General features: G+C 40.5%; 2 protein-coding genes across 2 annotated transcripts; both read right to left on the bottom strand.

Moving 5' to 3' along the window:
* On the bottom strand, positions 1-25,577 carry LOC110016685 (gastrula zinc finger protein XlCGF57.1-like). Its single transcript, XM_023962496.1, has 3 exons — positions 25,072-25,577; positions 10,509-10,790; positions 1-2,633 (listed from the first exon to the last, which is right to left on the bottom strand). The coding sequence occupies exons 1-3, from the start codon at positions 25,214-25,216 to the stop codon at positions 1,363-1,365; spliced, it is 1,698 nt and encodes a 565-aa protein (XP_023818264.1). The 5' UTR covers positions 25,217-25,577; the 3' UTR covers positions 1-1,362.
* Positions 7,833-10,502, bottom strand: LOC105355304. The gene is made up of 3 exons (XM_011482043.3): positions 9,086-10,502; positions 8,873-8,998; positions 7,833-8,432 (listed from the first exon to the last, which is right to left on the bottom strand). The coding sequence occupies exons 1-3, from the start codon at positions 9,333-9,335 to the stop codon at positions 7,957-7,959; spliced, it is 852 nt and encodes a 283-aa protein (XP_011480345.1). The 5' UTR covers positions 9,336-10,502; the 3' UTR covers positions 7,833-7,956.
* Positions 25,578-26,889: the final 1,312 nt, after the last annotated feature.

Below are 26,889 nucleotides of genomic sequence, written 5' to 3'. Positions count from 1 at the left end.
TGATGTTCACGTTCACTTTATTACTCACAGTAAAGATTGGGACAGAACACTGAGAACCAAACAGAACAGATAAACAGTTCTAATGTCTAATAGAAAACATGAATCACAAGAACACCAGACACAAACACCAGTCTGGCTATTTATCTGCCTCTTCTTTGATACATTTTTACTAAAATCTTTCTTCACAACATGACTGAACAAAATATAAACACTAATTATTTAATTTTTAAAACAATAATGAAAAGTTCACAAATCACACAATACTAGATTTAGAGATGTGTAAAAAGTAATTCTAGTGTTGTCATGGTAACACATAGACTTAGCATTGACTACAAACACAGTGGCTAACCTTAAAAACTTTAAACAATATTTAATAAAAGTACAAAAATCTACTTATAAAAATCAACCAAGAAAAAATCAACATTTTCAACATTTCCTCAAAAATCTAATATTACTCTCATATTTCAAAACAACAAATTTTTATTTACAGGTACATCTAAAAGAATTTCATCAACAACTTTAATATTTTTGTCAACTTCACAAAATTCTTTATTTTGAACAATGTGGTGGGTTTTTGATGATAAAACCCTTAAAAATTGTGTTTTAGAAAATTAGATTGTCAGAAAAACCAAAAAAGAAAGTTTTTATCCCCAAAAACTGTTAATTTCTTTCCATTTAATAATCCCTTGTCCTTCCTTTTAACTGAATGACTGCATAAATTTGGTATTGAAGGAAGCCATTAGCCTGTGGCTTTGTGATCTTTGTATCTTCATTGTTGGGTCTGGTGTTATACATCTCTCCTCACAAAAGTTTTGAAAGAGCTCAGGTTTCTGATACAAAGACTCCTTTGACTGCTCCTATTCCCATGCATCCAACTACATCAATGTCATTATTTCCCTCCTCTGAGCTGCCATCTGGCTCACAACTGTACAGCTCTGATAGTTTTCGGGTTTTTTTCTACACTGATGTAAGCTTGAGCTTGTGAGGTGCTATGAGCTAGCAGAAGAGCATTTAAAACAAAGGGATGCTAGAAAAATTAGCTGTGAAAACAGTCCCGCCCACCTCTCAGATGAGCATTTCTGATGAACTTGTGCTGTGCTGCAGAAAATATGTCTCAACAACAACACAGGGTAAAAACGGCAAAATCATAAATAAAAGGCCACTGGCAACAATTTTATGATTAAAAAGATTTTGCTTTAAAGGCTCAGTAAGGCCTTGGCAAGTTTCTCAAGTTAATTGACATTTTATTTATTTATTTTTCCACTTAATTCTTTATCTTATTTTTTGTCTAGAAATGGCTTCTCTACAGTATGTGTTGTCATGTGTGTTTTGAGACAAGATAAATCACTAACTTATATTACACTATTTACATGAAAACGGCTTCTCTCCTGTGTGAGTTCTCATGTGTGTTTTGAGGGTAGATTTAAGAATAAAACTTTTATCACATTCATTACAAGAAAAAGGCTTTTCTCCTGTGTGAATTAACATGTGTCTTTTGAGACGACCTAACTCACTAAAACGTTTATCACAATCTTTACAAGAAAAAGGCCTGTGTCCTGTATGAATGGTCATGTGTCTTTTGAGATAAGATAACTCACTAAAACATTTATCACATTCTTTACACAAAAAAGGCTTCTCTCCTGTGTGAGTTCTCATGTGTCCTTTGAGAATACTAAGCCGAGTAAAACTTTTATCACATTCTTTACATGAAAAAGCCTTTTCTCCTGTGTGAGTTATCATGTGTGTTTTGAGAGTAGATTTAAGGAAAAAACTTTTATCACATTCATTACAAGAAAAAGGCTTTTCTCCTGTGTGACTTCTCATGTGTCTTCTAAGATTGTATACATCATTGTATCTTTTGTTACATTCTTGACACGAAAAAGGCTTTTCTCCTGTATGAGTTCTCATGTGTTTTTTTAGATGACATGTGGTACTAAAGGGTTTTGTACATTCTTTACAGTAAAAAGGTTTCTCTCCTGTGTGAGTTCTTGTGTGTTTTGTGAGATCATGTACAAAACGAAAACTTTTATCACATTCTTTGCAAGTGAAAGGCTTCTCTCCTGTGTGAGTTCTCATGTGTCCTTGGAGAATAGACAGCCGACTAAAACTTTTATCACATTTTTTACATGAAAAAGGTTTCTCTCCTGTGTGAGTTAATGTGTGGGTTTTGAGTTTAGATAAAAAACTAAAACTTTTGTCACATTGTTTGCAAGTGAAAGGCTTCTCTGCTGTGTGAGTTAATGTGTGGGTTTTGAGTTTAGATAAAAAACGAAAACCTTTATCACATTCTTTGCAAGTGAAAGGCTTCTCTGCTGTGTGAGTTCTTATGTCAGTTCTGAACTTAGAGTCAGATTTTGTATAGGCAAAGAGATTATTAACAATTCTTGAGCTTTTACCAGTTACATTCAAGCTCTGCTGGTTGTTTAGATCTGCTTCACTGTTCTCATCTTCCTCATAAGTATCCATCAAGGTATCAGTCTCCCGCTTCAGATCAAGCTGCTCTTCATCCTGACTGACACAGAATTCCTCTGGCTCCTCTTTAATCTGTGGAGGTTCTGGTTCCTCATGTTTCACTCTAAAGTTCCTCTGCTGGTTGCAGGGATCCTCTTCAGTCACACAATGCTGGGGGAGGACTGCAGGAACACAAACACAAGAAGGAAATCTTTTATACTTTTAAATGACTTTTTGTATTGCTAAGCACCAAGAAAAATCTAAACCACTTCAAAAGTACTAAAGTTTCTTCTGAAGTACTAAAGCAGCTCACCTATATAAGTCAATGTTATTTATTTCTTTATAAAACCAATAAATGCATTTTGCAAGTAATTTTTTTGTGCCTTTTTTTTGTACAAGAATCTGGAAAACTTCAGCTGCAACCTTCAGTACCAGGTTTTTATCTGAGTTACACTGGTTGAAGTATTGGATAAAGATGTCCTGGATCCATTTTAGGTCAGTGAATCGGACCATTCAAATAATACTGACAATGAATCATATCATCAACCATAAATGATGATTTTAATCAGGTCATTAAAACATATTGTTTCATTGCATGCACGCTTTATTTCAGAGTTTCATTATCAGTATGTTCATAATTTTACTCTCTTTTTTGACTTCACTGGTAACCAGCATCAAAACCTTCAAAGTTGATAATGGTGACTTAACCAAAACTAAATTCTATGGTTTCTGGTATGAAGTAGAATACTTGAATCTATTTTTTCAACTACATGACACGTCAATGAACCTATAACACTGGAGTGAAATCTCAATTATACCATTAATTGGAAGCAAAATGACTAGATGTGCAATACCAACACTGTCGTATTTTAAAGGCTCAGTTACAGTGAGGTTCTGCAGAGCATATTCTGGTAAGACCTTTTTGAAAAGCTTTTTAGCCTGATTTTAGAAGGATCAAATTCCCTTTAAATTGGGTTTACATTTGTCTACACCAGGGGTCTGCTTTGTAGTTCTTAACAGAATCAAAGCTAACAGTGCTCCAATGTCACAGCTATGATCTATTATGGAACAAATAATGTCTGACGAAATGTTCATCACCATAAATGAAAGTGGTACGTAGACGCCTGATTGCATTGAACGGCAAACTGTGGAATATGGTATGTCAACATAAATATAAGGGATCTGCAAAGTTTATGTTTTAACGTTTAATTCAATTGAACAGTGTCATTGTTCATTTTCATCCCCAGAGATGATATTCATGTAAAAAGTTGTTCACATTACATTTTGACATTTGTCAGAACAGAAAGAAAGTCTGGGTTTAATCTGATCTTGTTTAGTTTTTGTTTACGACCCTGAACTTTTTTTCCTTCTAACTTTTCCTCTCCAATATAGAGTTCTAAACTGTTCATAAGTAAAAAAATAATTTAATTAAATAAATAAATAAATATGACCTTGTGGAATCACACAATCAAACAATAAATATCTCATAAATATTTAAAAAGATCATGGAATTGTGAAAAACCTGCACACAGATTTTAAATTAGCCATTTATTATTAATTATATTTCATTTTACTATAAAAACCTGTCCATTATTTTAAAACAGTATTTTAAAATACTTATTTTACTCATGTTAGAAACTCAGATTTCAAATTCAATATATTCCGAAGTAGCTTTGTTTTTATTTCACATTTCTGTTTTTCAGAATGACTTATTTTGTTTCAAGATTAGCTTTTCCAGCAGAAGAGTCTGTCTGTCAATCAGTGAAAGTGGGTGGGATCGAAACGCACATTGGCCGATCGCTGGAAATTGACTCATTTTCCTAGCTCCCCACTCTGCTGTGTGACAGTCAGAGACATATTTCTGCAACATCTGCATGGCTTTGCTGACATTAGAGGATCAAATAGAGACAAACATCTGAGTCGTTTGGATGACATATTTGGAATGCTCAGCTTGATTGTTGCTGCAGAAAATGCAGACATCTATGACTCTGTTTTTGCCAGTTTGAGAGCAATGGAGCACCAGGTTCATGTGGACCGCACCACGGAGGAGCTTTCTTTAAGAGCCGGTCGTCCACATCTTGAAGTTCCTGTTGAAAAATTTCAGACTCTTGTTTGCTGTGTTATGACCACCAAAGCTATTGCTAGCATGTTAGCCGTGTCTGAAAGCACTGTTCGGAGGAAAATGCTGAAAGAAGGCTTAAGGTAAGTTCACAATTATTTAATTGTTTAAGCATATTGTATTTATTTTAAAATCATTTAATGCTTCAGTCAAGGAAATGCATCTTTCATTTTTAGTTTTACATAGCCTGAATCAGATTAGCAAAGTAAAGTTATTTGCCCTTGAGTTGTGTTAAGTTTTCTTATAGCCCAAATCAAATGATGTACAAGTGCATACAGTTAGGGGTGTGGTATTGGCAAGAGTCAGGCGATACAATATGTATCGCGATATGCGCCCTGCCATACGATACGTATCCCGATATTTTACCTTACCATTTTTTTAAATATTACTATGAAAAAACTCTACCTGAATTTCCATATGTCTCCCATTTTAATAAAATGGCCAAATTATGTTTATTTAATTATCACAATGTTAAGAACTGCGACTGTATCTCATATTTCATTTCCACATCAAAATATTTTTCAGTATAAGATAAAACAAAGAATGAATGTGCCTGAACCATTAAGTTTCTGTTGGGGAAATAAAGCACTTTTTATTTTCAATATTACTTAATGCAGTTTCTCTAGTACTTTTAAACAGTTCGGGAGCCTGAATGAGACACACACACACACACTGATTCTTTCCAGAAACAATAAAGTGTGATGATGAGACAGCATGACAGAACGAAGGAAAGTTGCTTTAATGTGACAAAGAGGCTTTGTTTACATATTAATCTGTGCCACACCATTCGCAGCTACCTTTTCTTACACGCGGAAGTAAATTAACGCTGATCGCCACAATGTTGGCCTTTTTCCAGAGCATTGTACACATCTCTCTGATCGATCAGGTAGCTAAACTAGAATCTATTGCTGGCCTTGAACAGCCACTCGTTTTTATCTGCACTGCTAAAATGCACCACAATCCTAGTCTTTACATGTTGACCTGATTTATGGATGGATGGATGGATCATAATAAATGGCACAGAGAATGCCAAGAGTGTGCAAAGCAGTAATAAAATCAAAAAAGCTGTTTCACACTTTTTTGTTATGTATATAATTTCACGTGTTATTTTCACAGTTTTGATGCCTTCAGTGTGACTCTACAATTTTCATAGTCATGAAAATAAAGAAAACTTTTTGAATGAGGTGTGTCCAAAATTTTTGTCTGTACTGTATGTGTGTTTGTGAGCGTGTGTCTGTGAGTATATGTGTGTGATGGAGAGTTTTTTTTAGGGGTAAAGGGTGTGTACTAAGGCTACGTTCACACTGCAGGGCTTAATGCACAATTTGGATTTTTTGAAGAAATCCGAATTTTTGGCAAGACCGTTAACATTTCCTAGTAAATCCGAATTTTTGTGACCTCAAGTGTGACCGTGACACTACCCAAACGAGACCTGCATGCGCAGTAGACTACTCAACGGTAAACAACGTCACTCGTTGTTTGCGGAAGTAGCCAACTTTAACAATGGATGCCAACAACAGTGTTGCCAACAGCGGAGCTCTTTTATCACTATTGAATTTATTTTCAGTCGCCAGAACTATAATAATCTTATTATTTTAAAAAGAAAGTTAAAAAGGAGGAGAGCAAGGGCTTTGGCCATGGAGTTTAGTGGAGCTGTGCTAGCAACGTCGGTAGAGAGGAACGTTTGGGTGCGGACTCGCAGCCTGGAGTGGTGGGATACTGATGTGAGTGGCTTCACTGTTGCAGAATTTATCAGTAACTTTAGAATGAGCAGATCCACCTACAATTATGTCTGTGAGCGCCTTCGATTAACTCTGTCACGAGAAGAGACATATCTGCGGCGGCCCATTACAGTGCAGAAACGCGTTGGAGTTGGACTGTATTGGCTAGCAACAGGCGCGTGCTATCGTACGATAGCTAACTTGTTCGGCATAGCAAAGTCCACAGTCTGCTCCATTGTACGCGAGTTCTGCGAAGCGGTTTGCCGTGTCCTCATGCCCCAGTACATCAAACTGCCCAAAGGCGACCTGCAAGAGGTAATCGAAGGCTTCCAGCAGCGATGGGGTTTCCCACAGTGTGGAGAAGCTATTGATGGGATTCATACCCCCATCATTGCTCCAGAGGATAACCACAGAGCATTTCAACCCCAAAGGGTGGCATTCAGTTCTGCTCCAGGGTGTCGTGGATCATCGATTTTGGTAAGAAATATAGATATTGTACTTTTACAATCGTTTAAAAGTACTATACTTGCCACACTCTCTTTTGATAGAATCATATATATCTGCAAGAATATTATCCTTGAAAATACTGTACATAGGAAACTGTACACTGTTCCGTAATTTAACACTGTCTTCCAACAGCTTCACCAACATCTATGCTGTATGGCCAGGGAGTGTCCATGATGCGAGGGTATTCCGGAATTCCAATGTGTACTCACTCACAGAGAGAGGGGAGCTTTTTCCACCAGTGAGTAATCCAGTAATAGTCATGTATAATGTGTACAATGTCTTTTTTTAATTTGGATTTTTTGTGCTTTTAAATCACAAGGGCACTGAGGAGATAATGGGCGTTCAAGTGCCAATCATGCTGCTCGGTGACCGGCTTATCCCCTTCGAAGCTGGCTGGTAAAAGGGTACTGTGACACAGGGACCCTGACACCTGAGCAGAAGAACTCAATGAGCGCCACAGCAGAGCCAGGATGACTGTGGAGTGCGCTTTCGGCCGACAGAAGGGCCGGTGGAGGTGCCTTGCTAAACGGCTGGATGTGGACGTTTCCATCGTCCCCACCATAATCGGTGCATGTTGCACACTCCACAACTTGTGTGAAATGCACGGGGAGAATTCTGAAGAGGCCAGTGGAACTGTTCCTCATGCTGAGAGATGGGCTGAAGGAGGACGATTTGTAGATGTGCAGCCATCAAGAGTCAGAGAAGCATTGACTCAGCCAACGTTGAGCCACAAACTGGGCTGTCACAATACTTGTACTTTTTGGCCTCAATGCTTCTCTGTTCATATAAAGTTAGTTTCCGTCTTCACTATTACAAGGTCTTCATTATTTTGAAATCTGTTTAAAAAATTCTTGAATCATTTTTTGACGTTACTTGACTTGTGTGTAAAATAAAGTTGAACTTCATGCTTTATTCATTCCATGTATCAAAAAATGAATTCAATTAAAATGCACTTTATTTAGGCCTACTCTAGGATTAAATTGTATGCTGGAGCCTATTTCAAAGCAAAATTAACACAAATGAAACGAAATAACCTCAGGACATGTATGGCTTTATTTAAAAATTTGAGTCAAACCTTACATATAAATAACACTCACATTTGAACTTGGATATTGTGCAGAACTGACTGCCTGAACTGGCATAAATGTTTTAGAACATTTAGAAATTTGTAAAATGCGTTTCATCATCTTTACACTGGGAAGGTGGCAGATGATCCTCGTTAAAAGCCTGTGTGTGTCCCGGTGCCTGGTAAAATGACTGATTGAGATGAGGATGTTGATGAGCATTGTTGAAGGGCAGTCGATTTAAATCTTGGAAAAAGGGCACGGGCGGGAAGGGAGATGGAGAAGAAGCCACAGGAAACTGTGTGGAAGGAGTAGAAGAACGAATTGGGCTGTAAACACGAGAGCGGTGAATTGGGGCTTGGTATAATGGTGGCTGTGGAGGCTGGAATGATCTCTCCATAAACTGTGTCATCATGGTAAACATTTTTCGTTCATGCTCATGCTGAGCTGCTTGCATTTTAAGTAAAATGTCTGTGTCATCCTGTTTCAGGGCACTGGTGATCTTGTTGGCAAACACCTCCAGCGTTGCCTCCATCCTAGATTTTCTTTTTCTGCTCCTGGCAGTAGTAGCTGTAAAAAACAACAACAAAAATCAGATCAAAATAAGGATTACCATGATTATATGTTTTATTAGTACAACAGTAAAAAGGCCAAGCATGCCAGTTTAAATCTAGTAATTATTAGGTTTATTTAAGGCCATTTATAAACAAAACTATGCTGTTCAGCCTTCACACCAAACTAACACCTCATTTGACAGCTATGACACTGATGTAACAGTGTTGCCATCACTTTTTGAATTTTTTAAAAGATCACTCATCTGTCAAATTTTGTTACACCAGCATCATATTTGTTATTTCTTTTTGTCACGCTTTCATCGCTTTTTGGTTGTATTTACATAACCTTTTCGTAGCTTTTTTCTAAGAAGCTTTAACTGTAGAAAAAGTATTCAGGTGTGGGGGTTAAGAGGTTAATGGGGTTAGAAAACGATCAAAATACAACCAAGAACATACAAGCAGTGGATGTGGAGGATGCATTCCGTCTGTTCACAGACGATGAAGATGATGCAAGATCATCAGTTGTTGATGCAGCACTTCCATCTGAGGTAGAAGGCGAAGGAGCTACAAGGATCCCATCACCTGTATGCAATGAACAAACTATCACACACCATATTTCAATGTTATAAAGTTAAGTCACAGTGGCTATGCCATGTGCAAATAACCCACCTGTATCACCGCAAGACCGACTGGCCAGGCTGGCCGCGATAGTTGCGGGACCTGGGCTCTCCTCCTCCTCGGGCTCCTCTAGAGCAAAGCAGCTGTCCAAGAGTTCTAATGGCTGAACGCTGGGCTTATCCCCCAAAATTTGACGGCCACTTTGTTTGTTCCAGTCCTTTACCTCCTTGTATTTTGCTCGTAGGCTTTTAATTTTTCTCTGGCATTGGAGCCAGGATCGTCTGTATCCCCGCTCGTTCATTTCTCTCGCAATTTCTTCAAAAACCGCCCTATTCCTATAAGATCCCCTCAAGTTTTGCCTGGATAGAACGATCGCCCTAAATGTTGATCAAATCAGTTATCCCGCTTCCATTCCACTGACTGGTGTCAAATGCAGCGTCCGCGATGTTTTTGTCCACGTTCCTGCCTAATTTATTTTTGTTGAGTAATACACTGAGAAGACCTCTCCTTATTACTCACATTAATGTCCAAACTCCATCACCACCAAGGGGCCCTAATAATCTAAGGTGCAGTTGGCGGGTAGGGCGCTGAGAGGACATATTTTGCTTGCTGGCAGTGATGTCCAAGAACCCCCCCCCCACCACCACCACCACCAAGGGGTCTTACATGTCTAGGGTGCAATTTAAACCGAGAAAGGGAGGCCCGTTCCCATACGACAACCATGGGATGGGAGGGGGACCACTGCCAAGTGATTCCTTCCCCCAAGGTGCATCGCAGGTTGCCCCCAATCTCCTTAATAAGTGATTATATGGGGAAGAGGGTACATGTTGAAACAGCCGTCCCCCAGCATTGTGTCTAGGTCTCCTCAGCCCAAAGGCCCCATCCCCCATTTTTTATTGTGGCTACCTTGTCCATGAGGGACAGAGGCTGGTTGACCCAGTGGGTTGGATCATCCTGTATGCTTTGCAGCAATGAGGTGTAATTTAGCAGCACCATTTCTGATAATTTGGGGGAGAAATAAATACCTAGATATTTGATATTGACCAATTTGACTAGTAGTGAGAACCTGCTCTGTATTACTGTTTAGTGGTAGTAAAACTGATTTATTCCAATTAATTGAGTAGTCTGAAATGGAAGAGAAATCATTACTAATTGCTATTGCTTCATTTTCAGAACGTGAATTAATTATGTCATCTGCATAGAGACAAATTTTATGATGGCTGTGTTTGGTTTTAATTCCTTTAATGCTCTCATTCTGTCTTATTGTTGCTGCTAGAGGCTCAATAAATATACCAAAAAGAGAAGGGGAGAGTGGGCAACCCTGTCTGGTTCCTCTTGTCGTTAGCTAGAGGGACTAACTAAGATATTATGATTTGAAGAATGTTGTCGGCTGCACTGACCAACAATGTCTTCAGAACCGTTGTTGAAGTGAACATACCTATTGCGTGGAGCTGAAGCTCAGAGTCACACTGACCTTCTGACAAGTGACTGATGCAGAGTTCTCCTGGTTCCTCTTTAATCTGTGGAGGTTCTGGTTCCTGCAGTTCCTCTTTAATCTGTGGAGGTTCTGGTTCCTGCAGTTCCCCTTTAATCTGTGGAGGTTCTGGTTCCTGCAGTTCCTCTTTAATCTGTGGAAGTTCTGGTTCCTGCAGTTCCTCTTTAATCTCTGGAGGTTCTGGTTCCTCCTGTTTCACGCTGAAGTTCCTCTGCTGGATGCAGAGATCCTCCTCTTCAGTCATCCAATGCTGGGGAAGGACTGAAGGGACACAAACAAAACAAGGAGCCTTTTATACTCTTCCAGGACTTTTGGGTTTGTCAAGTACCAATGAACTCAATGATCAATGGGGAAAATGCCTGAGGAGTCTGGAGGACCAGAAGAGACTAACTAGGGGTGTAACAGTACACGTAGTTGGACCAAACCATTTCGGCTCATGTGTGCACCGTTTTGATTTTTTGTTTGTTTAACCCCCCAATCTATTAGCTTTGTGCTGAGGCGGAACTAATGTTACTCGCGGTATTCCATTGAGACTCTCAATGGTTTCTGCCCTCACGCACCTGTAGGAAGGATGGGGTGGGACAGAGCATGGGAGCGTGCAGCGCAAGAGTGTGTGAGCGCACGTTTAGGGTGTGTTACTCAGTTCGCCGGGTTAAAAAATGTTTCCTCCAAAAGAACAGAGGCTGGTTCTATTATCAACCCACTCTGAGGGTCCCAACAGGGAAGTGAACCCAGAAGGAAGATCCGCCTTCCACGCTCAGAAATGTCATTGCAGTTCAGGTTCAACAGCTATTAGTTGACGGAGGTGACAGTGCGCATGTCCACAGGATCAGCATGGCTAATGCAGATGCATGCGTCCCCATCTCCTTACACTCACCTGTGTGGAACACTTTAGCTTTGTTGTCTGCATCAATGAAGGGAAAAGACAATTGGATAAGTCTAATGCTGTGTGTTGACATTGTTACACAAAGATAGTGTATGCCACAGATCTGTTAATGCTCTTAGAATGGCATCACCCGACTGTAACAATCGGATCTACAAGAAAAAAAATGTGCAAGTTAAAATGTTTTTTACTATGCAGAGTTTTTGGTTCCTCGCAGCTAATAGTTTTTCTTATTTTATAAAGCAGATCACCTACATAGGTCAATTTTATTTATTGATATATGAAACCGATAAATGCCCTTTGCAAGTAATTTTTTACTGCCTTTTTTGTACAGAATAAAATACCAAAAATACATAGATGGATAAAAACTTTATTAATCTCCCAAGGTCGCACGGACCCGGAGGAGGATTAAGGTAGGCCTGGGCGTTAAATCGGTTGAACGAATTAATTTGAATTTTTTGTTCCGCGCGATTTCAAAAATAACTACGTCAAGTTTTTGTAATGGCGCATTTTTTGGCTCCCCGCAGCTTCCGTACATTAGTTTCACACGGCGGTATGGCACGCGACAAACAACACACGAAAGAAACAGCAAGCGATAGCATGGCAAGCGTTGAAAATGGGAAGTTTGTTCCCAAGAAAGGACTAAAATCTGTTGTTTGGAACTGTTATAGCAGGGCTCCAGACTGCGACCAATTGGTCGCATTTTGCGACCAAAATTTGAGAGTGTGCGACTGAATTTTACATCCAGTCCCACATGTGCTACCAGTAAATTTGCCTGACCCACCCTCCGTATTTTTTTATACATTAAACGTGGAAGGGGCACGTCAATGATCAATGAAATAATCAATGAGACGCGAGCGCACACGCACGCAGGCAAACACACACTCGCGCACATACTCATGAAACGCGAGCACACACTCTCGCGTGATGCCCTTCTGTGAGGCGGCCAATGTGTGTGAGAAGAATAGGGAAAGCCACTGCAAGTGGCTAAAATGCGTGGAGGGGGCGGGGCCTGGAGATAATAGAGCACGCGTAAACATCTGTGGGAAGGAAACGGAGACAAATATCATCACAACCTGATATGTGCGTCTGACTCGTTCTTCCGACCTGCGGCCAGAGTCTACAGCAGGGGTCTCAAACTCGCGGCCCGCGGGCTAGTTGCGGTCTCCAAGATGATATTTTGCGGCCCCCGCCTTAATATGAAATTTTAATGTTACTGCAGCCCACCAGTTTTAATGAATGACACTTTTTCATCGTGGTGCACGGAGATGACCAACCAATCACAGTGGGGTAAATGACTCTTGGGGGTTCCTTACTTTCCTTTTTAGAACGTATCTATTCACTCGTAATTTTCTAAATACATGCAGTCCGTGCTGAACTTTTCTCTGGGTCACACAGACCCGTAGGAAGGTTTAGGTTTTGGTTACTGTTACGGCGGCGCATCAGACGGGTTACGGCAGCACACCGTTCCCGTCTCGCGGGAGTCGGGTCAGCTGAGGAGAATTAATGTCCCACACCTACATGCGTGACAGCTAACGGGGCTTGAACATTAAACACGCTCGAGCAAAAACATTAGTTTTAGACACACTGAAAATACATGGGGAAAATGCAACGATAGACGTGCTTGAGATGAACCGGCACCTCGCCTGGATCGTTGGGGAGACCAGGCCAGAGGGGTGGGGGGTGGGGCTGTGAGATGAAGGTGAATCTGCAGCAAAACTGAAGGACAACAGTTGGAGTTGTCCTTAACATTCAATTTAGTTTTAATATTCCTCTCCCCCTTAGTATGATCTGTGTCATTGTATATTTTTATGATTATTTTAAGGTTTTGTAATGTATGTAGCCTTTTTTTAATGAATTGGTATTTTAAATTATTTTCATTAATCACTCAACTACAAAAACCATCAGGACACATGTCCCATAATGCATTGTTTTGTAGTCTGTAGGGCAGCTTTCAGTCAGTTCAGTTTCCAGCTGTGTCCGGGTAGGTTTGCCCCTTGCTCCCACCCCTTTCTAGCGATATTTTTGTGATGATTGACAGTTGATGTTTGAGCAAAAACAAAAATATATGTCACACACCAGGTGATCTGCACAGCGTTGAGTTCACCTGGGTGATCTCAAACACGCTTGTTGTGCATCTTGGCTGCACCTATTTGGTGTCACCAAGATAAATTTCCATCTGTTTTCTTTACTATTTGTACTGTCATGACAGCGATGCTGCTGTATTTATTAGTAATACAGTGGAAATTAGTAGATTTGGTTAGCATGTTAATTTACGGTATGCGCCCCTAAATTTTCTGGTTGTGCCCCTAAAAACGTCCAAACGATAACTAAATTACACTAAATTAAACTTGCAAACATCTGAGAACATCACAAACAAGAACAAGAGTTTGAAGTTAACCTCCTTTCTCTCCTGAAACTTCACCCGTCCATAGCTATCAGGATTCAGATCCTGTGCAGAAACACATTTACTGTCATTCAAGTGTGCAAAACACAATGGAATATCCATTATTATTATCATTCATTATTATAAGAATCTTTTCCTGGTTTCTGCCTGAATTTTGTGGCAACACCTGCCTTCTTCCTGACCTGTGATGGAACGCCATCAGTGACCAAAATTACTTAATGTGACCAGTTCACTACAACATCGTCCAGCACAGTAACTAGAGAGCTGACTATGTCATCAGCTGTTGTTGTTTCCATCAACTCCACTGTGACTGTCTCTTCGTCACCTCTAATAAATATGCACAGCTGTACATATCTGTGATGTTGGTGCTTTCATCAATAGTGACTGAAAATACAATAAATGACTGGATTCCTTCATATGGCAGCCCATGTTTCATCAGAGATGTTGGATCTGGAGTCGTAATTCTGACAGACTCATGTTGGCAAAGGTTGACTGCTTTTTGGGGCACAAGACTTCTGCAGCCTTCAGAATTTTTCCATAAGTTTACCATCAGAAAATGGTTTGGATGTTTGCTCCAACTTGTTTGCAATAAGGTGGCTAGGTGTCACTGCTCCATCACTGACGTCACGGCTGCAGTAAATCCAGATGGTTATTTATCGGTCCAGCTAATAGTTGCTAAATCTTTTTTTTCTTAACTGCAAATGGTGAAACTTTTCTTTGTGGTGAGTCTAGTAGTGGTGCTGAATGTTACATTCTTGGAGAACCTGTTGATGACATACCAAGCTTGCAGGTTTGCATTCAGCTCCATGAACAAATAAACACTTTCCATTTTCCTGGAAAGTTCAGGACTTCACTTCAACCTTTTTTTCTTTTTGACAACATTTTGGTCTTTATTATGTCACTACTGATCCTCCGTCAGTGGAGAGGCTCATAGGGAACCAAACTACTGCCTACCCAGACACAGAGCTGTTAGGTTTCGTTTTTGGCACATGCAGAGAATGTTGTTTCAACTGTGTTGCTTTTCCTTTGCTCGCCCTAGTGGCGGAATTGCGCATTTCGGTTATTTCTTTAAAAAAAATCATAACTGGCCACAGGAATGGACTAGGAACTTGCTTTCTTTTTTAAACATCCTTATGATTTTTACTCTTCATGTGTGGGCCGGACTAAACCACCTGGCAGGCCGGATACGGCCCGCAGGCCGAATGTTTCACACCCCTGAGTTAGACAGTTAGTTGTTACTGTGATTGGTTAATAAAGAAAACTGCGTTGTAATTATTGTACCGATATGCATTTGTGACGCGGGGGGAGGGGGGGTTTGACCGCAACTCCTGCTGACTCATCATTCTTTCCGTGGAGAAGACAGGGTTTATTAATTTAGACCCCAGATATGAGCTGTATTGTTAATCCTTTAGAAAACGGTGCTACTCCCATGGTGAATGCTTGTCTACCTTTAGTCTAGACTACAAACTGTGACTTAAAACACGGCTGGGACTATAGTGTAGAATAATAAAATAAGACAAAAAAATTATATAAAACAAGACAAGACAAAATTGTCGTAATATCCGGACTATAAGTCGCTACTCTTGTCATGCGTTTACAGCCCTGCGGCTTATTCAGTGATGCGGCTAATTTGTGGATTTTGACGGCCGCCTTGAACGTTGTCTTAAGAGTGGAGGCTGAATGCGTAATCCAACTTCAAGCAACAAGCCAATTATTTTTCAACACACCCCAAAGCAGCCAAACAGCATGGAGTTGACTTCAGGTCTTAGACACTTCAGTCATGGTTCAACAAAAAGAAACACGCATGCCCAGCTGCATCCCAGAATCCTTTGGTGCCATTAGACCCAACGTGCACGTGATCGCCCCTACAATATGACACAAATTTTCAAGTTAAAAGCAATAGTTAAAAGCAGCGCGAAAAAATCCACCATCACCAACGGGTTTGGAAAAGCCGGTCAGCTGCGTGACGGAGAGAACAGCGCATGCTCAGGAGTGAATTTACCTCAGAGTCATAATGACACTAGCCCATCTATTTAGCAGCTCCGTAATATACGAGATGATCTTTTAAACATGCTTTTATCATTGTTATGGTTATTATGAAGCGCCTGTTCACTCATTATTTTATTTTTAATCTGTGTGGTCAGTGCTTTTTTGTGGCAGAACGAAGCCGGAAGAAGGGTTAGTTAGGTGAAGGCTAACATGCGCTAACAACAACAACATTTAGCCTGGATGAACATGAATCGATGTGGGAAATGCCGCAATCTGCAGATTGGCTTCACGTAAATATGTGGGAATAACATCAGCCTTTATTTTGTTGGGACACGACTGTAAACACAAATCCACATAAATGTTTTAATAGTTTCTAAAGACTCAGCGGAATTTTGCTTTGAAAAGGTCACGCCGCCCCAAAGCCGCTGTGTGAGATGGAGACATGTTCTTCTGATTCCGGCTGCTCGTTCACAATAGCCGCGGTTACATGGGCAGAATATCTTGATCGGATCAATGGTCGGGATAAATTCACCCGTGCACATGGGCACAGAAAACCTTTTTCCGATTAGAACAAACGTTCCCATGGCTCACACTTTCATTCGGAATGAATCATCTGGGCATGCGCAGTAGTGTAAAATCACCCGGATGCGGAATTAGGTCCCGTTTTAAACAAACCACTGCCAAAGACAGACAGCATGTGCTGCAGCTCCGTAATACGAGACGACCTTCCAAACGTGCTTTTATTAATGTCATGAATATTATGAAGCGCCTGTTCGCTCATCGTTTTATTAATCCGTGTGATCAGTGCTGTTTTATGAATGAAACAGAGCTGGAAAAAGGCTAAGGACAGGCTAACACGGGCTAACAACATTAGCATTGATGGACACAAAATCCAGGACCGTGCGAGAAATGCAGCAATCTGCATCTTAGCGCACATAAATGTATGGAAATAACATAAGCCTTTATTTTGTCGGGACACAACTGGAAACACAAATCCACGTGACACCACGCGACATTTATTTCTGCTCTGAAAAGTTCACACAGGCCGCCCCAAAGCCACTCTGTGAGCTAGCGGCCCGAGCTCTGTTCGAACACGGTTCCTCCCGAGTCCTGCAGCCGCTAACCCAGAGCGGCGGGGCGGCTCGCAGTCTGGATTCTCCCACACATAACAAAACGCACACGTAACAAAGCATCCTTCCCCCTCGGACACAAAATTATTAATCCAGCTCCTCTGTTCACTCGGGTGCCAGTGGACTGAGTGAGCGTCGGGGGGCACGAAGCGCTCATTCCCTGCATCTCCTTCGTGGGGGGTGAAAGAAGGGGGAGAGCCAGCGGGGCGAGAGCGGAGCGGCGCTTTTCACGGGGCGTCCGCAGAGCCACACACCATCTATGCATGACGTAACCCAGAGCAATAGTGACACACGATCGGAATGACCGTTTCCATGCTCCACGATCGGATAAACGATCGGTATAACCCACCTATCTCGATCGGAAAGAAATTCTGATCCGAATGAGTCTGATCGGGGCAGAGTATTCCCAGCGGTGCGTTTACATGACGAATTTTCTTTCCGATCAGGCGTTCTTTCCGATTACTTTTGCCCATGTAAATGCGGCTATTGAGCTGCGGGACAGATGGCAGTCTGAAGGCTCCCACACGTAACAACGCATCCTCCCCTCATACATAGGGATGGGTATCGTTAAGGTTTTAACGGTACTACTACTCTTATCGATACTGCTTATCGATCCGGTATTTTAACGGTACTCTTATCGATACTTTTTGAGGACGAAAAATCAGTAAATAAATATTAAATTAAGAACATAAAGTATTTTATTTCCTCATCATGCAACAACAGTTTTTTTACAAAAATTTTTACTTTATACATGAGAATGTTACAGACGGGATATTCATTTAATTATTTAATCTAATTTTTTTTATCCTTTATGAGCGTGATGTTTCCTTTGATCTTTTGTCCATTTTCCAAAACCTTGAAAAGACTTTTCTGTCTGTCAAACATCAGAGTTAGGATTGAGTGAGATGATGGAAACAAATTCACTTTGATGCAGACTCCTTTCTATTTGTTTATTTTTGTTTAAATCCAGTAAACCCAATAAATTATATTAATTTTACGGACGACAACTATCATTAGTCATTAATTATTATTAAGTATTAGGAAGCAGCTGATAGTGTGTCACGGGTCTGGAATCATAAGCGGTGAATCTAAGCCCCGCCTCTCTACCTGTTTGTTTTGTGTAGAAGATGCCGCTCCAGCGTGTTCTACACAAACAGCGCAACATACGGTCATCGTAGCAGCAAGGTCATAGGATGGTAGGTGCTCCTTGATGGATACTTCATTAATTAGACTAAGAAATGGGTGTTCTTAAGGCCAATACACACCGGGACGAATTTCGTCCGCGATATTCGCCGATGTTTAACGCCTCGTGACTAAACAGAGGGCACCAATGTGAGTGTGCAGACCGATGCGTCAAAGCGTAATTTTTTAAAAAACGCCTCAGGTTCATTTTTTTGGTTTGACCCGCCGCGTCCATAACTATACGACCAATGAGAACGGCGCTTTTGCACACGTGTCGGGAGCTTCTGAAGTTACAGTAAAACACAACTTGGGGGCGCTCAAACATCAAACTGTCTTGCTGAGCACACTTAAGTCACGGCGAAGAAGACATACGCCAAGTAGCGTCTACACTGCCGCAAAGAAATAATGACGGACATTCTAAAATATCCCCGAACCAAGCACCAGTTGGAGCAACTGGTGCTTGAAATATTCATGTTTTCTTGAAGAATGTGGCCCCGGGGCTGGTTCAATAACGGGGCACAGTACCTATCCCTACTCATACACAAAACGTATTAAATCCGATTGCCCTGCACGGACACAATTCGCTCCGTCCATCGGCAGCCGCGCGCAGCGACCAGGCGCAGTGGGGACAAAGTGCTCCTCTCTGGAGTCCCCCTCGCGAGGAGAAGATAGGAAGGGGAGACAAGGAGCCTGCGGGGCAAGGGCAGAGCGCAGAGGCTTCTGCGGAGCAACAGTGTTTCACTGTTGTGGAAGGAAACTTCTGGCGCACGCGCTGCGCAGAGGCGCGCGCTTTTCAGTCGCCGCAGCTTTATTTTACTGGTGTGTTTTTTTAATCAGCCCTGTTACTACCATATTGCTGCCGCAACACAAGCGTTCTCCGTTTCTGTAACTTCCCCTCCTATCACCAATTACCACAACAGTGTGGCGACCCGGGGGATAGCCCCACCTTAAGCCCCTAAGACTGATAGGAAATGGGGAATTGCCGGTGTAAATTTTCTCATAACTGACGGATGTAATGTTGATTATATGGTTACTCATTCATTCATTCATTTTCTTAACCGTTTTATCCCTTTCTGGGTCACGGGGCTGCAGGAGCCTATCCCGGCCACTTGTGGGCGAAGGCAGTGGACAACCTGGACAGGTCGCCAGTCTGTCGCAGGGTAGAATGTCCACAAACACACACCCATTCACTCTCACACTCACACCTATGGACAATTTAGAGTTGCCAATCAACCTATGAAGCATGTTTTTGGACGGTGGGAGGAAGCCGGAGACCCCGGAGAAAACCCACGCATACACGGGGAGAACATGCAAACTCCACACAGAAAGGTCCCCTGTTGATGTAGTTTTTCATCTCCCCCAGCAACATGAATTTCCATCCATTTTTGGAGCCCCTCTCTGATCTCAGGTATCTGTAACGATTGTTCGTTAGTTTGAAATCAACTATGAAAATAAAGTGGTGGCTGACCGGCTGCTATAAAATACAGTGAGGTCAGTAAGTATTTGATCACCCTGTGATTTAGAAAGTTCTCCCACTTAGAAAACATGGAGGGGTCTAAATTTTTCATCATCGGTGCATCTATCTGATAATCAATACTTATTTGTCACAGTAATATACAAATAAATTGTTTTTAAAAAAAATCACGTACAACGTGATTTCTGAATGTTTCTTCAGATTCTGTCTCTCACTGTGGAAATGCACCCATGATGAAAATTTTAGACACCTCCATGTTTTCTAAGTGGGAGAACTTGCTAAATCACAGGGTGATCAAATACTTATTGACCTCACTATAACTTGTGATCAGGGTTTAAATGTGCAAAAAGTCATATAAAAGAAAATCCAACAATGGTTTCTGAATCGTTTCTCCTTTACTGAATTGTGGTTTAAGGAGTAAACAAAAAAAAAACCTCAAAATTGGGAGCACATACTCTCTGACTTCTACACCTTATGTCCAAGTACAGTCCAGATTTACAGACAATCCTCTTCAACCACACTGAGGGTCTCAGCTGTTTGGGAGGAAGTGCTGTCAAGTGTCCAGATGTAAGAATTAAACAAGAGAAACTGTGTTCAGAAGAACCCATTGAGAGAGGTTACAGAAAAGTAAGATTTTAGTCTTCTTTCGTGTGTATTATAATTCAACAGTGTTAACTGTGTTAATAAGGGTGTTTAAATTAGAAAACAGTTGATACAGAAGACTAATTAAACTGAAATGTATCACTGCTTTATTTACTTATTGATTTTTTTCATTTGGGTACTCTGTTTGTGGCATGTGCGCAAAAAAGGCTTCTTCCGCAGTACTCTTCCATACAGAATCTCCTTTTGCAAAGTGCGCTGAATGGTTGAACGATGAACATTGACACCATCTGCAGCCAGATCAAACTGTAGGTCTTTGGAGCTGGTCTGTGAGTTGAGTTTGATTGTTCTCACTATCTTTCGCCTCTGCCTATATGAGAGGTGACCATAAAAAGGGCATTTCTTAACAAAGAAAAGCCCTTCCCATTTCATGCCGTCAGCAATGCTTCCCCATGGAGAAGAAATGTCACAAAATCTGAGAAAGGAAATAAGTTCTTTGCATAAAAAGGTGAGCGCTACAAGAAGATCAGCAAAGCTTTACATATCACTGAAAATACTACAGCAAATGTAATCCAAAAAAGTAAGACAGATGGACGTGCAACCATCTTACAGAGACTTCCAGGCCGTCCACGAAAGCCAACATCAGGCAGGAGCATCCTCTGATCAGAAGGGTGGAAGAAAATCCCCATGCATGATCCATGCAGTTAGTTAAAGTAGTAGGAAGCCAAACTGGAGGGACTGTTTCCTGTGACACCATACGGCGTACACTGCAGAGAAATAGCATGAATGGTAATCGTCCACGATAAAGGCCCGTACAAACCGGGACGAATATGCGCCAGGCGTTATTCGCCAGCGTTTTTCGCCACGTTTTTTGTGTTCACACCCAGGCGATTTTCGCTGACGATGAGCCGAGCGAACATGCAATTTCATTCCCTGACATTAGATGGCGCTTAATGTAAAACAGAAATACTCCTGTACACAAGGTGGCGCTGAGCAACTTTACGCTTCTTAAAGTCGCTACAAATCAAACATGAATATTTTAAGCACCAGTAGCTCCAACTGGTGCTTGGTTCGGGGATATTTTACAATGTCCGTCATTATTTCTTCGCGGCAGTGTAGACGCTGCTTGGCGTATGTCTTCTTCGCCGTGACCTAAGTGTGCTCAGCAAGACAGTTTTGTGTTTGAGCGCCCCCAAGTTGTGTTTTACTGTAACTTCAGAAGCTCCAGACACGTGTGCAAAAGCGCCGTTCTCATTGGTCGTATAGTTTTCGACGCGGCGCATCAAACCAAAAAGAAGAACCTGAGGCGTTTTTAAAAAAGTGACGCTTTGACGCGTGGCGTTTTTTCGCGACGGTGTGCACACTCACATTGGTGCACTTTGTTTAGTCACGAGGCGTTAAACTTCGGCGAATATCGCGGGCGAAATTCGTCCCGGTGTGTACGGGCCTAAAGCCCATGCACAAAAAAGGACGCCTAGAAATTGCGAGGCCCATGCTGAAAAAGATGTAGACTACTGGGACTCAAAACTCTGGAATGATGAGACAAAAAACAACCCTTTTTGGAGTTGATGGTTTTAAAACTGTATGGCATCGCAAAGGTCAGAATTTGAAAAAAAAAATGCCTGGAGCCTACAGTGAAGCACGGTGGTGGCACTGTCCTTATGTGGGGCTGCAGGAGTACTGCTGGTGTGTGTGTGTGTGTGTGTGGGGGGGGGGGGGGGGCATTTCATTGATATTATCATGAACTTAACACTATACTGCTCTATCCTGAACGAATGGAGCAATTTTCCAACACAACAATGATTCAAAACACACTTTTACAGCTTCTGCTGCATTTCTGAGAAAGAAAAGGATTAAGGTGATCGAATGGCCAAGTATGTCGCCTGATCTTGACCCAATCCAACACCTGTGGGCAATTCCGAAGAACAAGTTGAGCATCACTCTCCATCAAGCATCCAGGCTCTAAAAGAGGTTCTTCTTGAAGAATGGACAAAAGATAGATGTTGCAATATGTCTGTAACATGTTCATTCCATTCCAAGAAGACTTGGTACTGTCCTTAAAAATCGTTGTACTCATACAAAATGCTACTTGTTGAAAGGTGTTTTCATTTTTTGCTTCAACCAATTGAAGTAAAACTGAAGATAATGTGATCTAAATTAAATCATTAATCTTAATTTCATGTTATGGAGTTAAAGAAGTGTTCAATAAAACTCAGCCTTGTGGAAAGTTTGAAAATGTTTGTTTTTGTTCTTTGAGCTACTGATTAAACTAGTTCTTTTGAAAGGGGTGTACTCATTTATGCTGAGCTCTGTACTTTATTTTGCGGCTTTTGGGAGTTTATTCCCATTATTTGGGGCGGCAGTGGCTCAGGCGGTTGAGCAGGTTGGCCAATAATCAAAGGGTTGGCGGTTTGATCCCCACTCGTCCCAGTCAACTGTTGTTGTGTCCATGGGCAAGAGTGTCTCCACTGGTGTGTGAATGTGTATGAATGTCCCGGTGAACTGGCCAGCCACGCCCCTGTCAGTCTGCCCCAGGAGATCAGTGGCTACAACAGTAATTACCATCACCAAGTATGAATGAGGAGTGAATGGATAATGGACACACTGTAAATGCTTTGAGCGTCTGTTTGGCTCATTTAGAATAAGATCAATTTATAAAAGTGACCGTTATGAAAGTATTAAATATGACAATAAACTCCCACATGCCTCAGAATAAAGTAAACACCCACATTCTTTTTAAGCTTTTTGGGGCAAAATATGATTTCTAAGAAACAAATCAATGATGGCAGAAGTCATGTCCCGACAGGGGAAACAAATTCTGGCACAACAACACGTTTCAATATTGAAGTGGTTATTTTGGCTCAGCTAAATGTAAATTAAACCTAAATGTGTGCTCCAATCGAGATATTTCTATTCTGGGTAGAGTTTTTCTAGTAAAGATGGAATCTTTATCAAGATTAATCCACCCATCATATCCTTTATCCTTCCCTAAATCTGCAATTACAGACGTAAATCAAATTACCTTTAAGTTCATTTGGAAATACAAAACTCATTATTTTAGAAAAAGTTTAATGTTAATGGATTATGAGGAGGGAAGACTTAAAACTATTGATGTTGAATGTTTAGACGGGACGATTAAAATCAACTGACTGAGATCCTTCTTGAAGAACGAAAAAGGTTTCTGGTTTCAACTCCCCTTTAAAATATTAAGGGATGTAGGTGGAATTAACTTTCTGCTGAAATATGACTATGATTAAAAAAAAATGCAAATCAAACTTTCTGCCTTTCATTAACAAGTTTCATTGCACTGGAAACTAATTTATAAGCACAACTTTAGTCCGCACACCACGCCTCTTTTTAAAAACTGCCGTTATGTGTTACAAAGAAACAAATCCTTGTTTTACAATAACGGGCTGACTAAAGGATATGGTCTGTTCTGCATCTCCTCGATCATTCTGGAAATATTTTGACGGTTGGTCATTTTAGTTCGAAATTTTAATTATTGAATCAGAAACAAAATGATGCTGTGATCAAAGCTGTTCCTCAGATGCTGATCCAATTATCACAAAATCTACTGTTAAACAGAGTTTAATTAAAATTTCCTTCACTCCTATTGGATGGACAGCCGGATACAAAGACAGAATTATCTAACAGCTTCATACGAAGATTGTGTGTCAAAAAACTTTTCATATCTCTCATCAGAAAAAAACCCATTTCTAAACACTTCTCTAAAGAAGAGGTAAATGATTTAAGGTCGAATTTCCTTACATTTTGCATTTTACCAAAAGTAAAAGACATTCATTTAAAAAGAATTAGTGATGTTTATCCAGTCAAGGAGTTTTTGAGACTTTCTTTTGGGTTTGAAGAGAATGACTGCAGTTTAAGTGACATTGAGACTGTGGATCATTTATTCTTTAACTGTTATAAAGTTATAAAAAACATTTTGGGAAGAGTTCTGCTTTTGGTATTCTTCCAGAACTGCAATGCCAGTTCATTTAGACGCAAAAAATGTTTTATTCGGGGTGGTATCATCTATTAGACCAGAAAGTTTTGTTCTTAATGTCCTGATATTGCAAGGAAAGTTTTATATTCACAAAAATGAATATTTGAAGACCAAACCACCTTGTATTGTGTTTCATAAAGAGCTGTTTTTATTTTCAATCACTCCATTATATGAAAAAGAAAAATGCCTTGAAATTACTTATTTTTGTTCAAAAAGACAAACTTAATGGGAACCCCTAGCTAGTGTTGAAGTATTGGGATGGAACTGTGTTTTTTTTAATTATATTATTATTATTTGTGTGTGTGCTATTATGTTCATTCGTTTCTTTTGTTTTATGTACACGTTATGTTCGGTGAGGGTGATTGCTACTCGAGGCAACGTTGTTTATATAGTTACTGTTAGTTATTCTATGTTTGATACCTCAATTGTCAATAAAGTTTTCAGGATTTTTTCCCCCCACTCAGGTGTAGCCACGCCCCTTTGTTCCAGCATTGAACTGATTGGTTCTGCAAACCACATTCAGTCCTCTGCGTGTCACCCATACTAGCTGTGACTTTAAAATAGTTTATACAAATGTTTGTTAACTCCGTTAATGGCGCTTTAAAACATGAATGGTTGTCCTTCCACAACTGAGAAAAAGAGCGTGAACATCTCAGCTGCGCTGAGGCGGGGATAACTGCCCACTGATTTCCCATCAGGCCTTTGGTTACGCTCAACAGCAAGCTAAACAACCCCAAGCTAACATTAGCGGTGAAACTAAACGTCAGCAACATTTAAGCCGCACAGTTTGGATCCAGATAACCGTTTAGACGAAGAAAACAAAGACGTTGAGGGATTTATTCTAAGTGTCTGCAGGTGGATGCAGTGAACAAACCTGCAATGTGTAGCTGAAGCTGCGGGTTCCAGCTGATATCCAGCAGTCTGCGCTGACGACAGAGCTCCTCCTCGTTCTGGTCGATGCTTCCTTCAGCAGCTGATAGTTGTTCTCTGACAGAACCTTCCTGAGGTTCTGAAGACATGGTTCCTGCTCCGATCTTCAGCTCCAACTCCCACAAACACCGCCGTCCTCTTCACTGCAGCTCCGATCGATCATCTGCTAGTCTCACAAATCACAGCAATCCACGTTGTCTTTCCGTTCAACACTTCTTCACTCATTTACGACACTTTGGAAAATGCTGAGAGTTCCCACACGAACCACGTATCGTCCTTTCTGTCCAAAAACCTCACAAACGTCCCAACAAAACACAGCCGTCCTGTCAACACAGGCTAACGCTGCTAGCCTGCTAACAAGCTAACACTGCTAACCCCTCGTGCTGTTCTTCTTTGTTTAGCTAACAGCGTCATGGTCCTTTAGCGCCACCAGCTGGCCCGGAGTAAATCTACCCACGTATGACTTCGTATCGGAAATGAGTTTGATGTTTTTAATTGTTAGAATTTTATTATTTCATTTTAAGGCATTAAATAAACAATCAAAATAATAACCACTGCATCACAAACTGTACTTGTGTTGATGTTTCTTGTCTAAACACTCTGCTGTTGTGTTCTTTCAGCTTCAACAGAAATAAGAAAAACTCTGACTTCAGCTGAGGACAAAAGTGACCTTTTTATGATGCAGAATTTAAGTTTCTGCTCAATGCATGAGTATGAGTTCATTTCAGAGTGAATGTTAGAAAGAAAAGTTCAAGTATGAACATGGATATGAGATTTTCTAATGTGTATTATAGTTCATTTGTTTCTTCTGTGTTAGTTTCTTTCCACCGGGGACAAGATATCTATTAGATAACTAATATATGTCTATTATTGATGTCTACTGGATGTCTCAGACAACTCTATTTTGTTTTTCTATTAAAGGTCTACTATTAGTGTTCTGAAGGACATCAGCCTTGAGGTCTCCTACACATCTACCTGTACTCATCCAATCTTTGGATAGTTTTAGATGTCTATCTGCATCGTGAATTGTTATTTTAGGGCAGGAATCTATTTTAGTCTATCCCTAACCTACAAATGAAAGTGTGCAACCTGTCATGTGATTTGAAATGATCATTTCGGGAACAATGCGATTATTTAGTTTCATGATAGTATGCAGATAATTTTGATACTTAATCTGTCATGATAGAATGATTTCTGGAGTAATGTTATGTCTTCTTACATAACTAATGTGTACTTCATCTTTATGTGATTGTTATTAATTTTTATGAATTTTTATTATCTGCACTTGTGATGGTAAACTATAAATTACTGATATGAATTGAAGAACCGGATAATTCTGGAAAGATAAAAAGCTTAGTAAAGCATGATGGGGATGGGATTATATATCTTCACTTCTTCCACTTTTAAATAATTGATGAATTTCATTAATATTTAAGGGTTTAAATATGTCGTGTACTGTATTTATTAGTGCTAATATGTCTATTTATGATTAAGAGTCATTATAACTGAATTTATTTGGATGGATGGATATTTCCCAGTCAATTCCTGACTAACTATCCAAAGTTTGATATGTATCCATAACTTTTCTTCAGGTAACCAAATTATTTGTCATCTAATTAGTGACACTCATGAAAGGAAGAACGAGATTCCCACTGTCCTACCAGAACACAAACAAACATCTGGATCAGTGTCTCCTGTTTCTTCTGCACATTTAGACCCTCTATGAAGAAGACGAAACAGCAAAGAGTGAGGGAGGGGGGAT

The sequence above is a fragment of the Oryzias latipes genome, chromosome 2 (assembly GCF_002234675.1).
Source record: "Oryzias latipes chromosome 2, ASM223467v1".
NCBI classification, from domain to species: Eukaryota; Metazoa; Chordata; class Actinopteri; order Beloniformes; family Adrianichthyidae; genus Oryzias; species Oryzias latipes.
Note: the sequence above shows the minus strand (reverse complement) of the source record. Positions and strands in the feature narration are given on the sequence as shown.